The sequence below is a fragment of the Arachis hypogaea genome, chromosome 20 (assembly GCF_003086295.3).
Source record: "Arachis hypogaea cultivar Tifrunner chromosome 20, arahy.Tifrunner.gnm2.J5K5, whole genome shotgun sequence".
NCBI lineage: Eukaryota > Viridiplantae > Streptophyta > Magnoliopsida > Fabales > Fabaceae > Arachis > Arachis hypogaea.
The window spans coordinates 4,317,345-4,337,567 of NC_092055.1; the positions used below are offsets into that span (position 1 = coordinate 4,317,345).

General features: G+C 39.0%; 2 protein-coding genes across 5 annotated transcripts; both read right to left on the bottom strand.

Annotated features, from left to right (window-relative positions):
* LOC112783984 (ethylene-responsive transcription factor 12) lies at positions 1–2,016 on the bottom strand. The gene has a single exon (XM_025827071.3). The coding sequence runs from the start codon at positions 853–855 to the stop codon at positions 262–264; it is 594 nt and encodes a 197-aa protein (XP_025682856.1). The 5' UTR covers positions 856–2,016; the 3' UTR covers positions 1–261.
* Positions 2,017–3,166: 1,150 nt separating this feature from the next.
* On the bottom strand, positions 3,167–9,166 carry LOC112782903 (receptor-like protein 4). Of its 4 annotated transcripts, none has more exons than XM_025825566.3 (10): positions 8,631–9,166; positions 6,776–7,831; positions 6,027–6,174; positions 5,447–5,518; positions 5,092–5,163; positions 4,385–4,456; positions 4,228–4,305; positions 3,928–4,109; positions 3,559–3,698; positions 3,167–3,448 (listed from the first exon to the last, which is right to left on the bottom strand). In XM_025825566.3, the coding sequence occupies exons 1-9, from the start codon at positions 8,698–8,700 to the stop codon at positions 3,577–3,579; spliced, it is 1,872 nt and encodes a 623-aa protein (XP_025681351.1). In that variant the 5' UTR covers positions 8,701–9,166; the 3' UTR covers positions 3,167–3,448; positions 3,559–3,576. The 4 variants fall into 4 exon arrangements, with proteins under 4 accessions (XP_025681351.1, XP_025681353.1, XP_025681350.1 ...); XM_025825568.3 differs by having other exon boundaries at positions 3,167–3,459; XM_025825565.3 differs by having other exon boundaries at positions 3,167–3,484.
* Between the last annotated feature and the right edge of the window lie 11,057 nt (positions 9,167–20,223).

Genomic DNA, 20,223 nt, shown 5'->3' on the forward strand with positions numbered 1-20,223 from the left:
TATATACAACATGAAGCTTTCATTTCCATGTGATAGATGTAAATGTTAGATTAACAAAGAAAGCACACAGATACTACTACTAATACTGCTACTGCTCCCTCAAAGCCTCAACCATGGTTATAATTAAACTACGTACTAACTACTAAGCATGCTAAACAAAAGAAAGTAGATATGACAAGGGAGGAATACGCATACGGAGCATAAAACTACGCCGTTTAGAGTCTACAAAACAAGATCTCACTAGTCACTACTATTCAACCTTCAAAGCCACAAAGGTGGAGGCTCGTTCAGATCGATCGGGATCCCGCGCCGAACAAGCCCTAGATACGATGCCGTTGAACCACTCCCCGCCACCTGCTCCACTCCTCCTCCGGCAACCGCTACTGTCACCTCGCCGCGTCTGTGGTGATGAGCTGCTAACGCCGCCGCATGATGAATCGGATGTGGCGGAGGCGGCTGATGCGGTTGATGAGCCAGATCAACGTCCTTGAGAACGCGAGTGTGGAGAAACTCGCCGAAGATTCCACCACCGCCAACGCCGGCGCGAACCGGTACGGAGGGCCAGCGATGATGATCAGAGTTAGGAGCGTTAACGTTGAGGTCGAGACAGATTCCTCCGGCAGCGGCGACCGGAGCCGGGGGGAAGTTAGTCTTGGCCTTAGCACCACGGAGAGAACGCGCGGCACCGTCGTAAGCTAGGGCGGCTTCTTCAGGAGTATCGAAGGTACCAAGCCATACACGTGTCTTCTTCCAAGGATCGCGTATCTCAGCAGCGTAACGTCCCCATGGCCTCTTCCTAACCCCTCTGTAGTGTCCCTCACGAGAAGCTGAAGAAGAAGGAGAAGAAGATGCCATTTGAAAAGTGTGAATAACAAAAACAAAGCTCAAGAGAAGAGAAGAAAGAAGGTAGCGTGAGAGTGGAGGGACCCGCTTATGGCTCCCGTAATCGACGGCTAGCCGGCACGACCCCGCCCTTTTCTTTTTTACTATTATGGTCTGGTTATATACACCGTAATAATGCAAGTTTTGGATTTGGATAAAATGGTTAGTTTTTTATATGAGCCGTTGATGGTTGATGTGTGGGATCGCAGGGCTGTGATTGAAGATAGGGTGGGCCCCGCGGAGAGAGCCGCCGGGTGATGAGACGTGTGACTGGGGTTCCGTGAGTGACGTCAGCCCTACTGCTGATGTTCGTACGGCTGTGCCTGACCCTGAGCGGCGCCTCATATTTAAGTTAAGATTTAACTTTGATTCAAAGTTGTGTTTAATGAATTAATGTGATGTGGGATTGGGAAGTTAATATTGTTGGAGAATGGGGTAATAAAGAAAGGAGGGGGTTTATGGGAATTTGAGTTGACAAAAGAAGTGATGAAGATGGAAGAGAAGGGTACAGTGGATGAGGTGTGAAAGTGGGATTGGAGGGGGTGACAGAGAGGCGCACGTGGAAGGGGGGAGTGTCTGAGTGGGAGGGAACAGGTGGAGTTGGGCCACACACACCAACAACATGGGCTAGTCTGGTTGGCGTGTTTGACTATGTTGGTCTCTCTCCACTTTGAATTTATTTATCTTGGAAGAAAGGAGAGATTTGGAAAGCGTGTGGGTGGGTGGGTGTGGTGGGAAAGTGGGGAATCGGAAATCAGATATCAGAGAGTGACTACAGCAGGCAGCAGGGGCAGCAGGCAGCTGCTAATAGCAGACTCCCCCCACACCCACAGCCCGCACTCTGTATACATTACATGCCTACACATACGGATGCAATAATGATCACGTGAATACTATCAAATACTCCTACCTTTGAAAATTAATTATAATTTCATTTTTTCCATGTTTTAAATTATCAGATATATTATAGTATAAAAAATAAAATAAAAACTCAACAAAATTTAAAATTTTACTCAGATATATTATAGTCTTGATTTTTATTTATTTTGTTTATTATTCTTTCCCTGCTTTTTATTTACTTACATATATTGATGAATATTCACAATTGATAAGAAATGGCATCAAGTTAGTTGTCAACACACCGCACTCGTCTCGTCTTGGTCTTTGGTTGATTTCCTTTATACGTCTCTTCACGTAGATGTGACATTTTCTTTTCTAATTAAAAATTAAAATTCTATTTGTGCATTGGTTTCACTTTGTTTGGTCTATCACCAGCACAGGACGGCAACTTTTTATTTATTCCCCTTTTGTTTGCTCTGTTGAGTTAGGGTGGTCTTTGTTACTGTTTTACGTTTACTTCGTTATGTCTAACTACAACTGTCTTGCTTACATCTGCCTCCGATGGGACCGAATCATGGGTATTTAGTAAATTACATATTTAATTATGAGATAATAATCATAATATACAGAACACACCAACAACTCAAGTAGATATCCTTATTCTAGATAAAAAATTTATTGGATTTTTTTTAAAAAAAAGCAATATAACTAAAGGATTTAGATCTTCTAAATTTTAAATTTTACTTAAAAGGGTAAAGTGTAATTTTTCACCATTTATTTCATAAGTGAAACCAAAAGAAAATATATAAAAAAAATATTCAAAGATAAAAGATTACACTTTACTCTCTAAAGTAAAAATCCAAAATTTAGAGGATCTAAATTCATAACTAGAATATTCGATGCTAGAGTATTTAATAATTAAATTTATATCAAATATTTAAATTCTTTATTTAATATAAAGATTATATTAAAATTTGATAAAATTATAAAAATTGATAAAATAATTAAATTTTAAATTATAATTTGTGATTATTTAAAAGTATACTTAAAATTAATATTTCCATTATAAATTATATTATAATACAATGAATTGTCAAGAAAAATAAATTGTTCTCATAAATCTAAATTATTCAATCAAAATACAAATATATATAATCAAAATCTATTCATACAGTAAAAATTACATTACTCTCAAACTTGCTAAAAAAAATTTGAAGCAACAAACTATAATTCTATCCCAACCCCACCACTTTGGTTAACTTACTTCATGTTGGCTTGTGTTTTCATTTTTCAATGTACACCGAACCTAATAATTGGAAATTGACTTGGTCAAGTCTAGGACCCCATCTATCATGATATATGCTGCCTTTCAAATATCTGGAATCTTGTTTAATATGTTCTGTACTTTATAGATCCGCACATTAACATAAAAGCAAGACATGAATGCTAAAAATTTGGTATATTATTACGTGAACTGAACCTAACTTATATGTACTTCTGTTAGAACAGTATGCTTTCTATTTCAATTGAACTACGTGTTACAAATCCTCTATTAAGGGATAGGGGAAAGAAAATCTATATAAATTTTCTGACAAAAGGGGAGGTAAACACGGTAATGTACACTTCAAAAAAGAAAAATCTCATTTACAAATTAGTTCTCAGCTTGTATGAATGAATTGTTGGCTCAAGCAACTCTTGGATAATCATCAGAGTTCATAAGACCTCCCTGCCATTCATCTCCACATAAATAGAAGTGTCTCTTCTTCAATAATAAACAAATAAATAAATTCATGGCCAGAACAGAACAATGAAAGTGTAAAATGTCTAAAGATATACCAGAATAATGGGGTCTTATCATGAGAGCAAGATAGGCCCATTTTCGGCAGCAGTGTGAGCATTGCCGTAACTATTATGCCTTGTCATCTGGATATCACGAGAGAACTGGGTCCTTGCTTTTGCATATGGAGCTGCCCTTGCTACAAAAGCAGACAAAGAGTATTAATTCTTTGTAAGGAAAATGGTAGACTCATAATTTCTTATTTCTTAATGCTTAGCAAGGATAACAATGGGGGTTTCACTATTCTCCTGATTCAATAAAGGCTTGGTATTACAAATTTGAATGGTGTACCTAGATTAAGGTCAGTCCAATGATAATCGCACCTTATTATTAGGACAACTGTACCAAAGGAAAGGAAGATTATTTACCTGCAATTTGCTGAGCTCGGAGGATATTCTGCCGCCTTTTCCACCAACAAACAGAACAGGTAATGAGAAGTAGCAATCCAAAAGAAGCACCAAACACAATACCAACTTTAGCACCCGCAGAAAGGTGAGGTCCGCATGTACGTAAGCCAGGTATACCACACAGACCTGCATTATCAGTAAAACTGCAGCCAGCCAGATCCATAGATTTAGCAACATAGAAAAGAAATACAAAGCAAAAGTGGAGAAATAGCATATAAAATTCTACAATTTCATTCTAGAGTTTAATAATTGATAACATACTTGAAACTAGCTCTGTGCAGAAGTCTTCCTCCTAGAGTTGCTGGGACCCTTCCAGACAAGAAGTTGCCATTAAGGTTCCTGCATGGAGACATCTTAATATAGACTTCTTGCTTCTTATGTGTAATCAACAGGATTGTTAAGAAATAGATAAACTTACAGCCTTTGTAACAATGTCAGCTGTCCAAGGCTCTCTGGAATTGATCCATTGAAAAAGTTATAGGACAGGTCACTGCATAAGTACATTGCATTCATAAATGATATCATCATGATATCGGAAGCAACCATTCCACCTTTCAACAATATGATTTTTTTTTTTTTTAACCAAAGATAGGGAGACTCGAACCTGCGACCTCTAAATGAGTATGATTTAACTAGACTAGAATTCTAACAAGAATTAAAACAATGCATGTATTACTGCCAATGAGAATAGAATGTTCATGGGATGTTTGAAAGATCCCCTTGATCTCCCTAATTCCAAAGTTTCAATTTACTCAACTGATGGCCTCAACTTCCCTAATACCCTCTTAGGCTAGTTTCAACCTTGGTTAGCTTTTACAAATGGGAGTAATTTCTTGACAAAGATTATCCACTACCATTGGGGGTAAAAAAAAAACAGCATCATGAATATATCATATAAAGAATATCTTGCCCCATGGATTTTATACATTTTTATTGCTCAACAAGACAACAACTGCTGCTCAATTCACAAGGATTAGACCTGTTACTAATTTCCAACTCAACAGTGCTAAACATGAGAATCACACATTGGAATTGTACCATGTATTTTATGAACTATGAAAATAGGATCAACTCAACAAATCTGAAATACGGGTTAAATAGAAGGAGGACAAAGAAGTTTCTTACAGCACTTGCAAGCTAGTTACTTTTCCAAGTGCAGATGGAATAGCTCCACGAATGCTGTTTCCACTCAAGTTTCTGTGGTGCACATAGAAAATAAGCATGAGGAATAGAAGAGATGCTGTTACTTCTTTCTATTTCTCATTAAGTCGCGAGTTAAAATAAGGAAAAATATAAAGGTCCGACGAATTATTCAAAGATCAATCGGTACTTGTTATTTAATTGTCACCAGTACAATTTGCATAGTTTATACATCCGATATTTACACGCGTTACTTTTTTAAAAAAAGAATTGTATTGACATAAATATTAGGTACAAAATAACTTTGCCTTAAACGCAGAATAATCTACTTATAACTCACAGGGTTTGTAGATTGTGTAGTCTGGATATGTCATCTGGCAAGAAGCCCTTTAGACCTTGATTGTCAAGATCACTGTTCATCAACAGAAACAGCATGAAATAACAAATAATATTGAGATTAAATATTCATTTTGAGTTTTCAACACGAACATAATGGCTTCATGCCCTAGTGATACAAACTTCTTTATCAAGTGCAAAGTGGAGTTGATATGGACATTCAAAAAGGGAACATAGAAAGGGATGTTTCATAAACCAAAGCAAAGCAAAGCAAACCAAAACTTAAACTTCCTAAATGATTTAAGAAAACATTGTCTGAAAACCAAAATAAATTAACAGGATCTGATTGTAAGTTTTCTGTGAGCAGAGACACCTATAACCATTGGCTTCTAATTTGTTACTTAAGGAGCTATGTGGTAAGGAAGGGGGGGGGGGGGGGGGTAAAGAAATGATATTTGGTTTTGTATCAAGAAAGAAAAGACTGAATGGAATAAGCAGGTAACCATTAAGCTAAGATGGCACTAAATGGTCTGCACAACAAAATGTATAATAAAAAGCTAAGAATAAGGATAATAAGAAATTACAGTCCATCAATGAGCCATTTGCTGCTACTTTTGTTTAGCTGGCAGTCTGCTCCAATCCATGGATGTTGTTGAGGAACACAAGGATCACCATTCCACCCAAACCTGGGAGGAAGCCCCAAAGCCTTCTTCAATGTTTGTAAAGCCTTAACTAGAATAAAAGAACAATGATCAACTAGCAAAACTTTAAAAGACTTGATTCACCATAAACTAAATTCACGATCATTGTGCATAAAATTGGAGAAAAGTAAATGAAATAGCATCATAAAGAAATACTAAGCTTGAACATTTCCTGACAAGCAGATACCCAAAGAATGACAATAGCAATATAGGAGCACTAGGATGAGAAAGATACTAAAATAAATTATTGACAATGTGTCTTATATTAGGAAGTACCAGCACATAGGACCTAAACCAATTCCATGCTGCAATCTGAATTAGTAAAACACCCAAAAAATTGAACGACTTCAGATTTATTGATTAATTAGACCAAAAAGAAATAAAGAAAGAAACCAGGGAACTGTATAATTCTGCATCACTAAAAAATACAGGTCCTAGCTATGTGTTATGTTATTGCTAACTTGCCAAGGAAGAACCTAAGACAAATCCTGAATGCATATGAGAGGCCAAACAGAAACATTCAAGTCTAGTCCAAATATGAACCACATTTTAATCAATATCACACATTATTAAGATGAACATTAACCATAACCATATGCAACTATAATCAGGGTCAGGGTCAGCATTTGTACCTTCATCTGATAGTGTTCTTGACTCAGCTGCTATAACCTCAAATATCTCAATGGCATTGATTATGGCAACACTTCCATGTTTTGGGCTAAAAGTTATTGTCAAAGTCCTCCCATTAACAGAAACAGTTGTGTTAAGCACCAGGGCAGTATATTGGGCACCACTCATTTTCACAATATCAACATTTTCAAAGGTAATAACATCATTTATTATAATATCAAAGACCCTTTGACCTATAGCATTGACGGACTTATCAATCTCTGCAAAATGTAACCAAACGGAATAGTTTTTGTTGGGATCCACGTCCAATGCATATGTTAAATCAGGCTGGCTACTGGTACTAACAAGTGCCGATCGATAGAGAGTTTCTGGATAAAAGTTTGGTGAATGTGAAGCCTGTTTGATTCTAGTTTCAACAGATCTAGGTTGATCAGAATCCTGACCAAACGTTTTAATGTGTTGCCAAAATCTGTCCCCTCCCCAGGGATCTGCACCATAATCTATGCCAAACTTTGACTGCCCAAAACCACAACTCAGTCTTTTAACTGTTCTAAGGATTATGCCTTGACTCCACTGTGGTCCAAAATCATAAGCTTTGTCATCAATTTGAAGAATCTCAATTGAAATGATAGCTGGATCTCCATGACCTGTGCTATGAAAACAGATTAAGGCTGACCGATCCATAAAAAACACTTGGGCTTCCGTAAAAGCTTGATCATCCTGTTGAGTCCAACCTGACTTCAAGGAATATATTTGGGTTCCTTGAATAGAGATATCAAATAGTGGTTCATTGGTAGCTCTTGGTTGTGCAACTAGTCCAAAAAATATCCTCACTGAGTAGTGCCCCTTTGGTACTCTATTAAAGTTGTAACAATTTGAAGGACCTTCAGACAAAGGGAAATAGCGAAGTGTTTTGAGGGGAGGGGTAATGTAACTTGTTGTAGTTGCATTGGCTGGTATGCCACCCGTATATCCAAAGTCTTTATACCAAAGGGTAGTGGTTGGTTTTGTTTGAACATTTTGGCGAGCCCCACAGTTGATGCGCATAACATATGGCCCTGCGATGAACATGAAGTTTCATAGATTTCAACCAAATCAAAGGTGGAAAATATCCACACCAAGTCGAGAAAATCCTAATACACTGGCATATGCAAGCAATCATGCCACTTTTGTCCACACTAAGATTCACAAACAGCAACATGGACTCTGTAGTTAGTTTGTAATTAAATTACACTGACAAACTGTATCTGATCATCAAATCCATTGGAATTGAGTTGTTGATCAATCAAATAATGCAATGGTTCATGCAAGTAATATTAACAAAGCAAGTTCCATGGATCATGATAGAGCGAACTATTCAGTTTATTAAAGAGAAAAAAAAGAAAGGAGTTAAACAAAACTTAGTTTGTTGCAGAGTTTGGACAATCGACTACTTCTATTCTAAGTTCTAACATCCATTTACTAAATACTAAACCTTCACTAAAGGCAAAAATGGCAAGTTATAGAGACTAATTTGACGGTACCAACGAAATTTCCTTTCGTTTTCTTATTGAAGTTATTCCTCATCTCTCACATGATTAATTATACCCAAAAAGTTGCATAGTTTTGCCTTTATTTCTCTTTTTCTATATACCAAAATCTGAGGCGCAAGATGGAATCCTATGTCACCCCTCATTCCTCAGATTCAACTATCTATCCAATCGTGAATCCTAGATATACAACTCATGAACTCAATCAAAATCTAAAAACGAAATTCAAAAGAAGCAAATTCAATGCTTAAAAAGTCCTAACGAATCAGTGTCTCTTCTTCCACTTCAATTTAGATTCACAAGCGAGGGAAAAAAAGGCGAAGCTGACCTCGTTGAGCTGCACGCGCAGTAAATGCAAAGCAAAGAATGAGCATCCATAGCAGAATAAATCGCAGCATTCTGAAGTGAGAAATGAGAAACGAGAGAAGCTTTCTTCTTCGTCGTCTTCGTCTTCGTAATTCTTCCCCTCTCTTTCTCTCTCTTACATCACTTCGATTTCAGTTTCTAGAGAGAGAAAGAGAGAAATGGTTGGAGTTGTGTGCAGTTAAGTTAACAGCGGCAAGCAAGCAATTCTTGTTACTTACTCCACTCTACTAATCTTCTTCCTCTCGATGAAGCTGAAGCTCAATGCTGATGCTTTCGGGAACACTTGTCACCCTGCTGCTCAGCCTTATCACACTCGCTGCACCTGCGCTCAACGGTATCTGCATCTCATAATAATGATTTTAATTAAAGTAACGGTTGTGTTGATTTTATTATCACGGTGTTTGTTGTAGGGTTTAAAAGTTATTACTTAATTAATCAACTTAGGTTGATTGAATTTAAATTTTGTATGCTAATTAATGAGAGCTACAAATTTTGAAATGAAAGTCAGATCTACGAATTGACCTATTATCATTGCCGCGTAGGTCTACACTACTCTGTGGGATCCACACCTTTTTGACGGTTATGATGTATGATTTCCCGGAGCGGATGCAGCGTGGACCTTGGACTTTGAGTCTCACTTTACTACTACTACTTCCTGAGCAAGTCCAATTATATATAGCACTAATGAAAGTGTGAGAATAAAATCGGAGTAGCTGGAGTAGCAAGTCCTATATGTCCTATCATTGATAAAATAATCATACAGTAAACAGACTCGTTAGCATTAGATTAAGTTGTTATTTTATCTTTATTGCTATTTCCAAGGGTGTTTATTCTTAGTTTGATGTGGATTGTGAAAAGGACAAAAGCAACGTGATGAGAGAGAGAAGAGGGAATAATGGGGTGTCACGGGGAAACCCCAAATGCTACCAGCTGCAATTACAAGATTGACCTTGAGATCGGTGAAGAACATTAGTAGTATTTCTTGTACTAGCAGCGGAATTTAGGACGGTGAAGAATGGTTGTAAGGTGAGGAGTTGAATTGTTTGACTTTGGAGAAGAGTTTGTGTGGCGCGCAAGAATCGGGGACAGGAGAGTCACCCCCGGATGCAGCGCATGGGGATTAGGGTCAATTTTATTACACTATAATTGTTTATTCATTTCAGGTTATTAGGTTAAAATTTTGAACAAAGGAAATGGAAATTTCAGCCTGCAATACTCGAATTATTTACTTAGTCAATTGAAGTAATACTTTTCGTTTACCTTTTACCCATTCATTTCAGGACGTTTCTTCGGTGAGAAAAGTATTTTACGCTCCTTGATGGATCAGGTAATGAACTAAATTAATAAAAAATATGGGGTCGATTCACAAATAGACAAAAATAATGGTTAGGGATGAATCTTGAAAAAAAAATAGCAGGGAGAAGGCGAGAATCCGTTATTCCATTAATGCCCCAAACTCCATTAATAGGAAGTAAGGCTAAGCTGTGTTGGGATCCGTCTGAAGCTTCGTTTGGACGACGTGGACGGAGCGACGCTTTAAGGCGGAGGAGAACGCTCGATTGAACGACGCGAAAGCAAAGATTGAGATCTGGCCGACTTGAGATTCACCATAAGGGAAGACAATGGACCACACGGGGCAACCAGAGTCGCAGATACGCTGTGTCGATGTCACTAAGTTATTTACCGTATGATAATGCCGGGGCAGGTTGGGGGAGGTATGCACCAGAAATGGGTTTCAATTAGGGACCCGTGCCTCCCCCGTGTCTCCAACAGTTATAACTCTTTGATGTTTCGAGGTTGCCGTTTAGAGCGGCACACAGCCGAATTAGAGTTGTTACTTTTTAAATTGTGTGCTTAAATCGGGGGCGGTCGCTACAGTTGAGTGAATTTTAGTTGGATCCGGCATATGCACGGGATTATTTTAAGATGTCTGGAATTATAGCTGTGTGTTCGTAGTTATGATTGATAATGCCGATGTTCACTCACTGTGATTTTTGAACTGTGACAGCCGAATGGGTTTGTGGAGCAAAGCTACGAGTTTTCATCTAATTTTGACCAAGTCCATGCGTCACAGGTGTGTTTGTTGCTCATTTTATGAATTTTTGTTGACCGGTTTATGTTGATGTGCCCACCGTCTGTTGTCACACATGCCGCATGATGTTTGTTGCAGGATGCGGATGATGGGATGAGCGGCGAAACCGTGCCGGTAGAGGAAGCAGAAGCGATGGATTCGTCCGCCGCAGATGCGGACATAGATGTAGAAGCAGCAGTGAGGATTGTTGATGGGATAGGGTCGTTTGGCGTAATTGAATTTTCTGCCCTGACAGCGAATGACGTCTATACGACGGAGTTCACAAGCCTCCAGGCAGCTTATGACTACTACAACGAATACGGTCGCATCAAGGGATTCTCGGTCAGGAGGTCCAAGGTGGGTCGCAGAACAAAGCAGGGGGCGGAGGGCGAAATCATTTGGCAGATATTTGTGTGCTTGAGGGAAGGAGAGCGAGATGGGAAACACATGTAGCGGGGAGACAGGAAGATGGATCCTCGACCGATCACACGGTGCGGGTGTGAAGCCCGGATTAAGGTGCACGTTGATGATGCTAGCGGGCGATGGTACAAGTCGTTAGGACTACAGCGTGTTCGGGGATGTCCTGCGTTTTGATGCAACGTACGGTCGTAAAAAATACAAGTACCCTTTGGTAATATTCTTAGGGGTGGACCTTCATATGAGGACAGTGGTGTTCGGTTGCGCAATCTTGAGTAACGAGAGTAAAGGGAGCTATGTGTGGTTGTTGCGGTCATTTCTTGAGGCAATGAAAGGAAAATAGCCGAAATCTGTCATCACGGACGGGGATTTCGCCATGAAGAGTGCGGTTAGTATAGTTTTCCCCGGTGCACATCACAGGTTGTGTAGCTGACATTTGTTAAGGAACGCCACTGTTAGAGTTGGACGGTCGGGTTTTCTTATGAAATTTTGTCTATGCTTGATGGGAGATCTAAAGGTTGACGAATTTGAGAGAATATGGACGGATAGCGTGGCAGAGCACGGGTTGGAGGATCACCCGTGGATAGCAGACATTAGGGGTGTTCGGATCCAAACCGGTCCAAAAAAATCGTGAAACCGGACCGATCCAAACCGAAAACCGAATTAAACCGCTCAATTTTGGATATTTTTTGGATTTTGGATAGGTTTTATTACGGTTCGATTCGGTTTGCGGTTTTACTCTGCAAAATCGAACCGAACCGAACTGAACCGTATATATTACAAATAATAACAACAACAATAATAATAATACCCTTACTTACCGTAGCACACTAGCGCCGCTTCCCCAAATGACCAAATGTTTGAAACCCTAATCTAAAGAAAGAAACCCCTCTGTCATCTCTCACTCTCTTATTCTTCGTTCTTCACTCTCACCATCACAGCATCACTCACTCTTACCATCACAATACCCTTACTTACCGTAGCGCACTAGCACCGCTTCCCCAAATGACCAAATGTTTGAAACCCTAATCTAAAGAAAGAAACCCCTCTGCCCTCTCTCACTCTCTTATTCTTCGTTCTTCACTCTCACCATCACAGCATCACTCACTCTTACCATCACAGCATCACTCACTCTCAGTCACTCTTACTGACACACACCGACGCCATCCGCCGCTCCTCTTCTGAATGATGCCCTTCGTCGCCTCCTCTTCTTAGTGACTCCGCTGCCACCTCCTCTCCTCGGTGACGCCGCTGCCACCTTCTCCCCTCGGTGGCGCCGCTGCCGCCTCTTCTTCAAGGTATATTTTTACTTGCTTTTGTTTATTTTGTTTTGTTCTGTTGTTTTAAGATTTTGTTTAATTTTAATTTTTACTTGTTAATCTGTGTTAAACTGTTCAAGCCTTCAAGGTATATTTTTACTTGCTTTTGTGTGTTTTGTTTTGTTCTGTTGTTTTAAGATTTTGTTTAATTTTAATTTTTACTTGTTAATCACTTAATCTGTGTTAAACTGTGTTAAACTGTTCAAGCCTTCAAGGTATATTTTTACTTGCTTTTGTTTGTTTTGTTTTGTTCTGTTGTTTTAAGATTTTGTTTAATTTTAATTTTTACTTGTTAATCTGTGTTAAAATGTGTTAAACTGTTCAAGCCTTCAAGGTATATTTTTACTTGCTTTTGTTTGTTTTGTTTTGTTCTGTTGTTTTAAGATTTTGTTTAATTTTAATTTTTACTTGTTAATCTGTGTTAAACTGTTCAAGGTATATTTTTACTTGCTTTAATTTTTACTTGTTATACTGTGTTTTAATTTTATTTTGTTCTTGTTGTACTGTTATTCTTGTTATTAAAATTGGTTAAACTTTGTATTAAATTAAGTATTTTGTTCTTGTTGATTGAAATTGAATTCTATTTTTTTTATCTTCTGCAGATTTTATATTTGTTCGGTTGTTTTTAGCTTTCAATTCGAAGGTCAACAATGTCAGCTTCATATCCTGAGGTCATTTTTTTATTGTGTAATGTGTATGTTGGTAACAACTCAATATGTTAATTAATTGAGAAAAATATTAAAATAACATAAACTGATTAATTATTCTTTGTTATCACAGGATGTTCAAAGTAGCGAGCCAGGATTTACCAGTGCTACTCCATCCACTTTTGAATCAGTCAGATCTTCAGGACAGTCAGAGTCAATGCCGCCTCCACAGCAGCAATCGTAGCCACAAACTCAGACGCAGACACAGCCACCATCGCTGCCGCCACTGCCGCTGCCCAGTGATCAGAACAATGAAGGAACTAGATCTAAGAGGAGGAGAGGCAAAGCAAATGTTGCTAATGAGTCACCTAATCCTGGCCAGTCTGAGGAACAAGGTACATGTAACACTAAAAAACCTGTTAGACCTAGATCTTGGACTTGTGAGCATTTTAAAAAAGATGATAGTGGTCCCAAACCTAGGGCTATATGTAAGTGGTGTGGAGCATCTTATGCGGCTGATTCACATAAAAATGGTACTAGCAATCTTAAAAGTCACTTGTTGAGTCAGTGTAGAAAATTTCCAAAAGATTCACTTGATCCCACTCAAAAAACACTTGTTATGCAGCAACTTAAAAAAGAAGAAGGAAATGGGCTGGGTAATTGTTTGACTGCTGTATCATTTTATCCTGATTTATGTAGACAAGCTCTTGCTAGAATGATAATCATAGATGAGTTGTCTTTTAGATTTGTTGAAGGGGAGGAATTTCGTTATTTCATGAGTGTTTTACAGCCAAAACTCCATATTCTGGGCAGAATTTCAGTTGCTAGGAATTGTTGGAACTTGTTCATGAATGAAAAACATAAGTTGAAGAGTGTCTTTATAAACTCAAATCAAAGTGTGTGTTTGACCACTGATTGTTGGACTTCTGTACAAAATCTAAACTATCTTTGCCTCACTGTACATTTTATTGATCAAGATTAGAAGTTGCAAAAGAGAATTCTTAACTTTTGTCTCATCAAGAATCATAAAGGTGAAACAATTGGTAGGAAGATAGAAAAATGTCTTTTGAATTGGAGAATAAGTAGAGTCTTTAGCATCACAGTTGATAATGCTAGTTCAAATGATGTTGCCATTTGTTACTTGAAAGGTAGAATGGAAGATTGGAATTCACATCCTTTAAAAGGTGAACATTTGCATGTTAGGTGTTGTGCTCATATCTTGAACTTAGTGGTGAATGATGGTTTGAAGGATATGCATTCTTCAATTAGTAAAATTAGAAATGCTGTTAGATATGTCCGTGCTTCTCCTAGTCGTATGGATAGGTTTAAAAGTTGCATTAAAGAGGCTAGGATCCAAGACTGCTCTTGTGTGCAGTTAGATGTCCCCACTAGGTGGAATTTCACTTACATAATGCTTGATAGTGCTTTAAAATTCCAAAAGGCCTTCAAGAGATTAAGTGAGAGGGATGCTGATTTTGTAATGATGCAAGGGGGCATTCCAAAGAATGAAGATTGGGATAATGCAAGATGTTTTGTGAGGTTTTTGAAGATTTTTTTCGATGTAACCAAAAAAGTCCCGAGTTCTATATTTGTGACTTCTTCTTCATATTTTCATCACTTTTGTTCAATTCTTAGTTCTTTAAAGACTTGGGCTGATAGTAATGACATATTACTTAAGGGTATGGCTACAAAAATGAAGGCTAAGCATGATAAATATTGGGGTAACTTGAAGAACATGAATATGATGATTTTTGTTGCTGTGGTACTTGACCCTAGATACAAGATTAAGTTTGTTGAGTGGAGTTTTCAAAGGTTGTTTGAGAAGGAGGATGCTGATTTCTTATGTGGTAAGGTGAAGGAAGTATTCAATGACTTGTTTAACAGCTATAGGGTTGCTCTCAATAGTGATCAAGCACACCAATCTGCACAACACAGCTAAGATGTGGATATGGATGATAGTGCCTTTGATGATGTTCGCTTTGCGGCAGCATTTGAAAATGATGTACAAGCAAGTGAGAGTGTCAACACAAATGAAGTGGATTTATATCTCATGGAGTCCTTGGAGAAACCAGTTGATCCAAGTAGTTTTGATATTTTAACTTGGTGGAAAGTGAGCTCTAACAATTACAAATATCCTGTTTTAAGTCAAATTGCGAGGGATATTCTAGCTATGCCGGTGTCAACGGTTGCTTCTGAATCCGCCTTTAGCACTGGAGGTAGAGTGCTTAATCAATATAGGAGCTCTCTTACTCCAAAAACTGTTGAAGCTTTGATTTGTGCACAAAATTGGTTTCGAGCTAATTCATTGCCAATTGACCTGGAGGAGTCTTTTGAAGAATTTGAAAAACTTGAGATAGGTAATGTTCTTTAATATTATGTTTTATTTTATCTTCACATAGTTATTAACTTTACTATTTGATAATATGTTTAACTTACTAATATTTATTTTATTACATTTTATTGTAGAACTTGAGCCAATTCCTCAACTAATAGATGAAGAAGACTCTGGTGATGAATCTGATTAGTGATCAGTGCTTCAGCTTTTAGTTTGGAGTTTTTTATGTTATGTTTTTATTAAGACTTTGCTATGTTATTTAATTTTGTGTCGTTGAGACTTGTTTAGTTGTTTTGATGCTGAAGAATTATTATTTTATCAAGACTTGTTGAATATGTTGGATTGTTGGACAATTGGACATGTTTGTTTATAATGTTTTATGGAATTTTTGTTTTATTATTACGTTGGATTGTGTTTTATTATTATGATGGACTGTTGGACAGGTTATATAACTTTATAAATTAAGTTATTATTTTGTATTTAAAAAATCGCGGATCCAAACCGATCCAAACCGCTTGTAATCGGATCGGATTTCCAAAAAAAAGTTCATCCAATCCAAACCGCACCGCACATAAATTAAGCGTTCGGATCGGATGACTTTTTCCTTCAAAATCGAACTAAACCGCATCGCAAACACCCCTATCGGACATGTATGCAAAGAAGCATTCATAGTCTAATCCGCATATCCAGGGGACATTCTTCGCAGAACTGAAGACGACATCGAGGTGCAATGCTTTGAATATGTAGCTTGGGAAATTTATACACAACGGGTACAATCTGAGGGAGTTTGCGGAGCACTTCCAACACTACCTGGAATTCATGAGGAGAAGAGAATTGGTGGCAGACTACAAATTGCGTACGTGCGAACCTGTTGTAAAAACGAAACTCGAAGCCATTGAGCAGTTCGCTGCGACGGTTTATACAATAGAGGTTTTCGAACTGTTTTGGGAGGTGTTGATGCTAGCCAACAATGTGAGAGTTGTGTCAACCAAGAGGACGAGCACTTGTGTTTTGTTCGAGGTTGCAATGTACTGCAAGCAGAGATCATGGGCCGTGTCGTGGGCCGAGGAAGATGACGAATTCAGCTGTTCTTATCAGCAGATAGAGTCGTTCGGGCTTCCTTGTGTCGACATGGTTGGGGTTCTGGTTTATTTGAACATAACAGCTATCCCCAGAAGTCTCATACTTGATCGGTGAACAAAGAGGGCAAAGCAGCCGAGTGCTCCCAGCGACGGAATACGTGTTGGGGAGATCCAGATGCAGCATATATGAACATGCACGCGGCGATGCTGGATAATTGCAGAGAGCTGGTGAACTTGTCTTGACGGTTCTTCGAGGACTACTGGACGTGAAAACAAGGTTAGCAAAGGAGCGTCAATCCCTACGGGACAAACATCGCCAAAGGCTGGGTGTTATTGAGGAGGTCAGGGTGTTTGTTCGGGACCCGTTGCGGGCAAGGTACAAAGGATGCGAACGAAGAGTTGTCACCTCCCGGGGTAAGTTCCGCCGTGTTCAGAGCTGTCGACTGTGTGGAAAGGTTGAACACAATTCTCGCAAGTGTCATCAATCGAGTATGGGGGAGAACATCGATAGTTTTGAGGCAGGTGCGACTTACGAGAGCATGGAAGCAGGAGAGGGGGTGAGGACTACTACGAATTTGAGTGAGTTAGTTGAACTGTTTTTGTTGGAGGTTACGTATTGTGTGGGAATTAATATGGCTGGCTGCTACTTGTTCCACGTGTTAATCTGACATCCGGGAGGACGTATGCATAGGTTATGATTTGTAAGGTTCGCTTTATTTCTGTAGGATTGCTTGCGTTTAAAATGAGGGAGTATGTAAATGCAGCTTGTGAGTGTGTGCCTCCTATATGTGTTGGTCTGTGTTGTAACACCAGTTGCTGTTGTGTTGGAATAATTAGAAATGGCATGTTGATGTAAAACGAGTCATGTGGCTAGCGGTTGGGACACGAGGGGTATCCCGAGAGATTGTTGCATTATGAAAGTTAAAAACATTATGTTGGTGAGCTAAATGGCTTAGGGATGTTGAAGACGAAATGGCCTATGCGATGCCATCCATATACGCCTGTACGGTTCGTCCATGTCTTCCGATTATTGTCAGCCATTACGCATTATACGGTTTACTGTATATTATCTAGCGAGTGCGTGTGACCCCTAATTGCGACACACTACGCGACTGCCGGCTAACCCTTCTGTTGTGGCATACCACGTGACTCAAGTGCACGGCAGGGTAGGTTTCTTATGGTTAGGAGCGTCACTAGCCTTGCCTGTGCGTAAGTCTATGGGTTGTTTCCTTATCGTGCAGGTGTCGTGCAGGCTTGAGGCTATGTTACACAAAATTCGCGCGTACACTAGTACAAATACCTATAACTTTGAATCTGTGTTTCATCGAAGGTTCAAGCTTGCTTGGTTTGAAGATTATGTCACTGTACGGCTTTTATAGCACCATATCTAAGAAAAAAAACAAAATAAAACACATCCAGCTAAATTTAAATTGTGGTGGGAATGATCTGTTAGACAGTGTTGTTTATTACAGAATCCATTGGCAGACAGACGAAAAAGAAGACAAAATTTAACATTGCATGGTGATTGTATTTTAAAAAAAACGCCAGTTCCTAGCATGCAATGGTGGATACGCATGCAACAAAATACATGATAGTTAATCGTAATGACAGATTTTTAAAATGGCGGGCCGGGTAGCTATAACGTCGAAGTGGAGTCGGTACAGCGATGCGTTGATACCACTTCAAAGTGACGGCACACCTTGGACGCCAACAAAAAGGGGCATGAACAGCCCAACATGATCGAAACAAAGTTGACAACATAACAGGGTCATGGCAGCACGGCGGCTATTGCCCTCCGACCATTCCAGTCCACCTCTGTCCGCTGCCTGATCTCATCACGGAGCTCATTGAAATGCTCGTTCACAATGGCCAATGCAGTGTCAATCCATATCCTGTCGGATAATTGGTCGATGCTCTGCAACATGAGAAAATAAAGGGATACATGGATGTGTTCAGTAAGAGATCTTTACTTAACGGGAATCGTTCTGACATGCATATAGCGCGACTGATGATCAGTTGAATACCTTCCTCTGTGGAATAGGGTTGGTTGTGAAAATCTGCTCCATTTGAAGCCATAGCATCATCCACAACTTGTCCTTGTAACTTTTTTTCAACGGCCGCCCCCGAAAACAGAAATGGTAACTCCCTGTCAAAACCCGAAAACAGAGATATAAGCTATGGTTGACATAATACAATAATTCGTACCAATTGTTCTCATTCGTGACCCCCAGGACGAAGTCTGGATTCCACTCAAACAGGGGCAGATTCCTTCCTAAGACGTCGTTGTCTGAGAACATGGTAGTCAAGATCTTGTCCAGAGCTCTGACTTGCAAAACGGCAGCAGATAACACAGGAGAAGAGTTAAGGTTGTTTTTTTTTTTTAAACGAGGTATGGATCTTGGGCTAGGGCTAAAAACCTACCTGGTGCCCCGACCGACCCGACTGAAGGGAGGCCCTGTTTTTTTTTTTCCTTATTTTTTTTGAATTATACGTGATGCGGACTAAGCCCAACAGAGTCAAAAGGAACCCGCAAAATTTTAGGGTGACCTCCCCATATACAATCAACCCGAACGGGCAGTTACAAGAATATCCATAGCTCAGGTGACCGTCATCAGAAGTGAACAACAGGCCCACCACTCTAAAACTACTCTGTCAAATTATTATTTCTTAATATATTCATGGGCAATAGGTATATTAATTATAATCGCAAATTAAGTAATTTTGCATTAAATGACTTATATAACAGTGATCTCATTTATTGTCATAAATGTGAAATTAAATAAGTCACTATTAATGTTAAATTAGATAAATATTAAATCATAGATACTATTTTATTTGAGTTTTAGGGTTTAATGAATGGCACAGTCAAATATGCATACCGGTTATTCCGTGGTTCTGAGAAAGTTTCTAAAATTGGATAAATTTAAAACGTGATTGTTATTTTGCTAGGTCATTTTTTATTCAATAAATTAAATTTATGGTTAATTTGTTGATCTGTAATCTAAATTTGTTAGACTCTAAATGAAAATTTAGTGTCATTCTCATACTGTAATAGGTGTTTCAATGTCTTATCTAATTTCAATTTAACAATTATTTATGATACAGAATTTGTTGGATTACACATAATACCTAGCTAGTAGGACAAACTGGAGAAATCGAACAGGACAAATGTTTTGCTGGATTATTTAAAAAAAATGCAAGGTATGAACACAGCCGACCATTCACGTTGTGTAGACAATATGGAATCACACTATATTAATTGGATAAAACTAAACTCCGGTGGACATCGCCCACCTGAGCTTCCTAGCCTTTTCATATCGGGCTTTGTCATGGTGCAACCGGTGTTTCATGACTACAAGCTCATCTTCCATCTGGAACACACGTTCCGGCAAGCACAACCTCGACTCTCACTGCAACTCAACTACCTGTTCCTTGTACCGGAGGGCGACCTGATAATTAAAGTCCCAAATCTTGATTCCCGTCTCCATCAACAGTACCTCCAGGGCGACGAATGCCGCGTGTTGCCTTGCGACATATTCATCGGTAGAATACTCGCCAAATGCGCCGAAGTTTACTCCGGTCGGGGTGCTGAACACGTGGACTCCGTAGTCGTGGTGAAGCTTGCCTCCCCGGTAAGGGAAAAAATTAGGCGGGCCCACACCGACCTTGGTGCAGGCCGCCTTT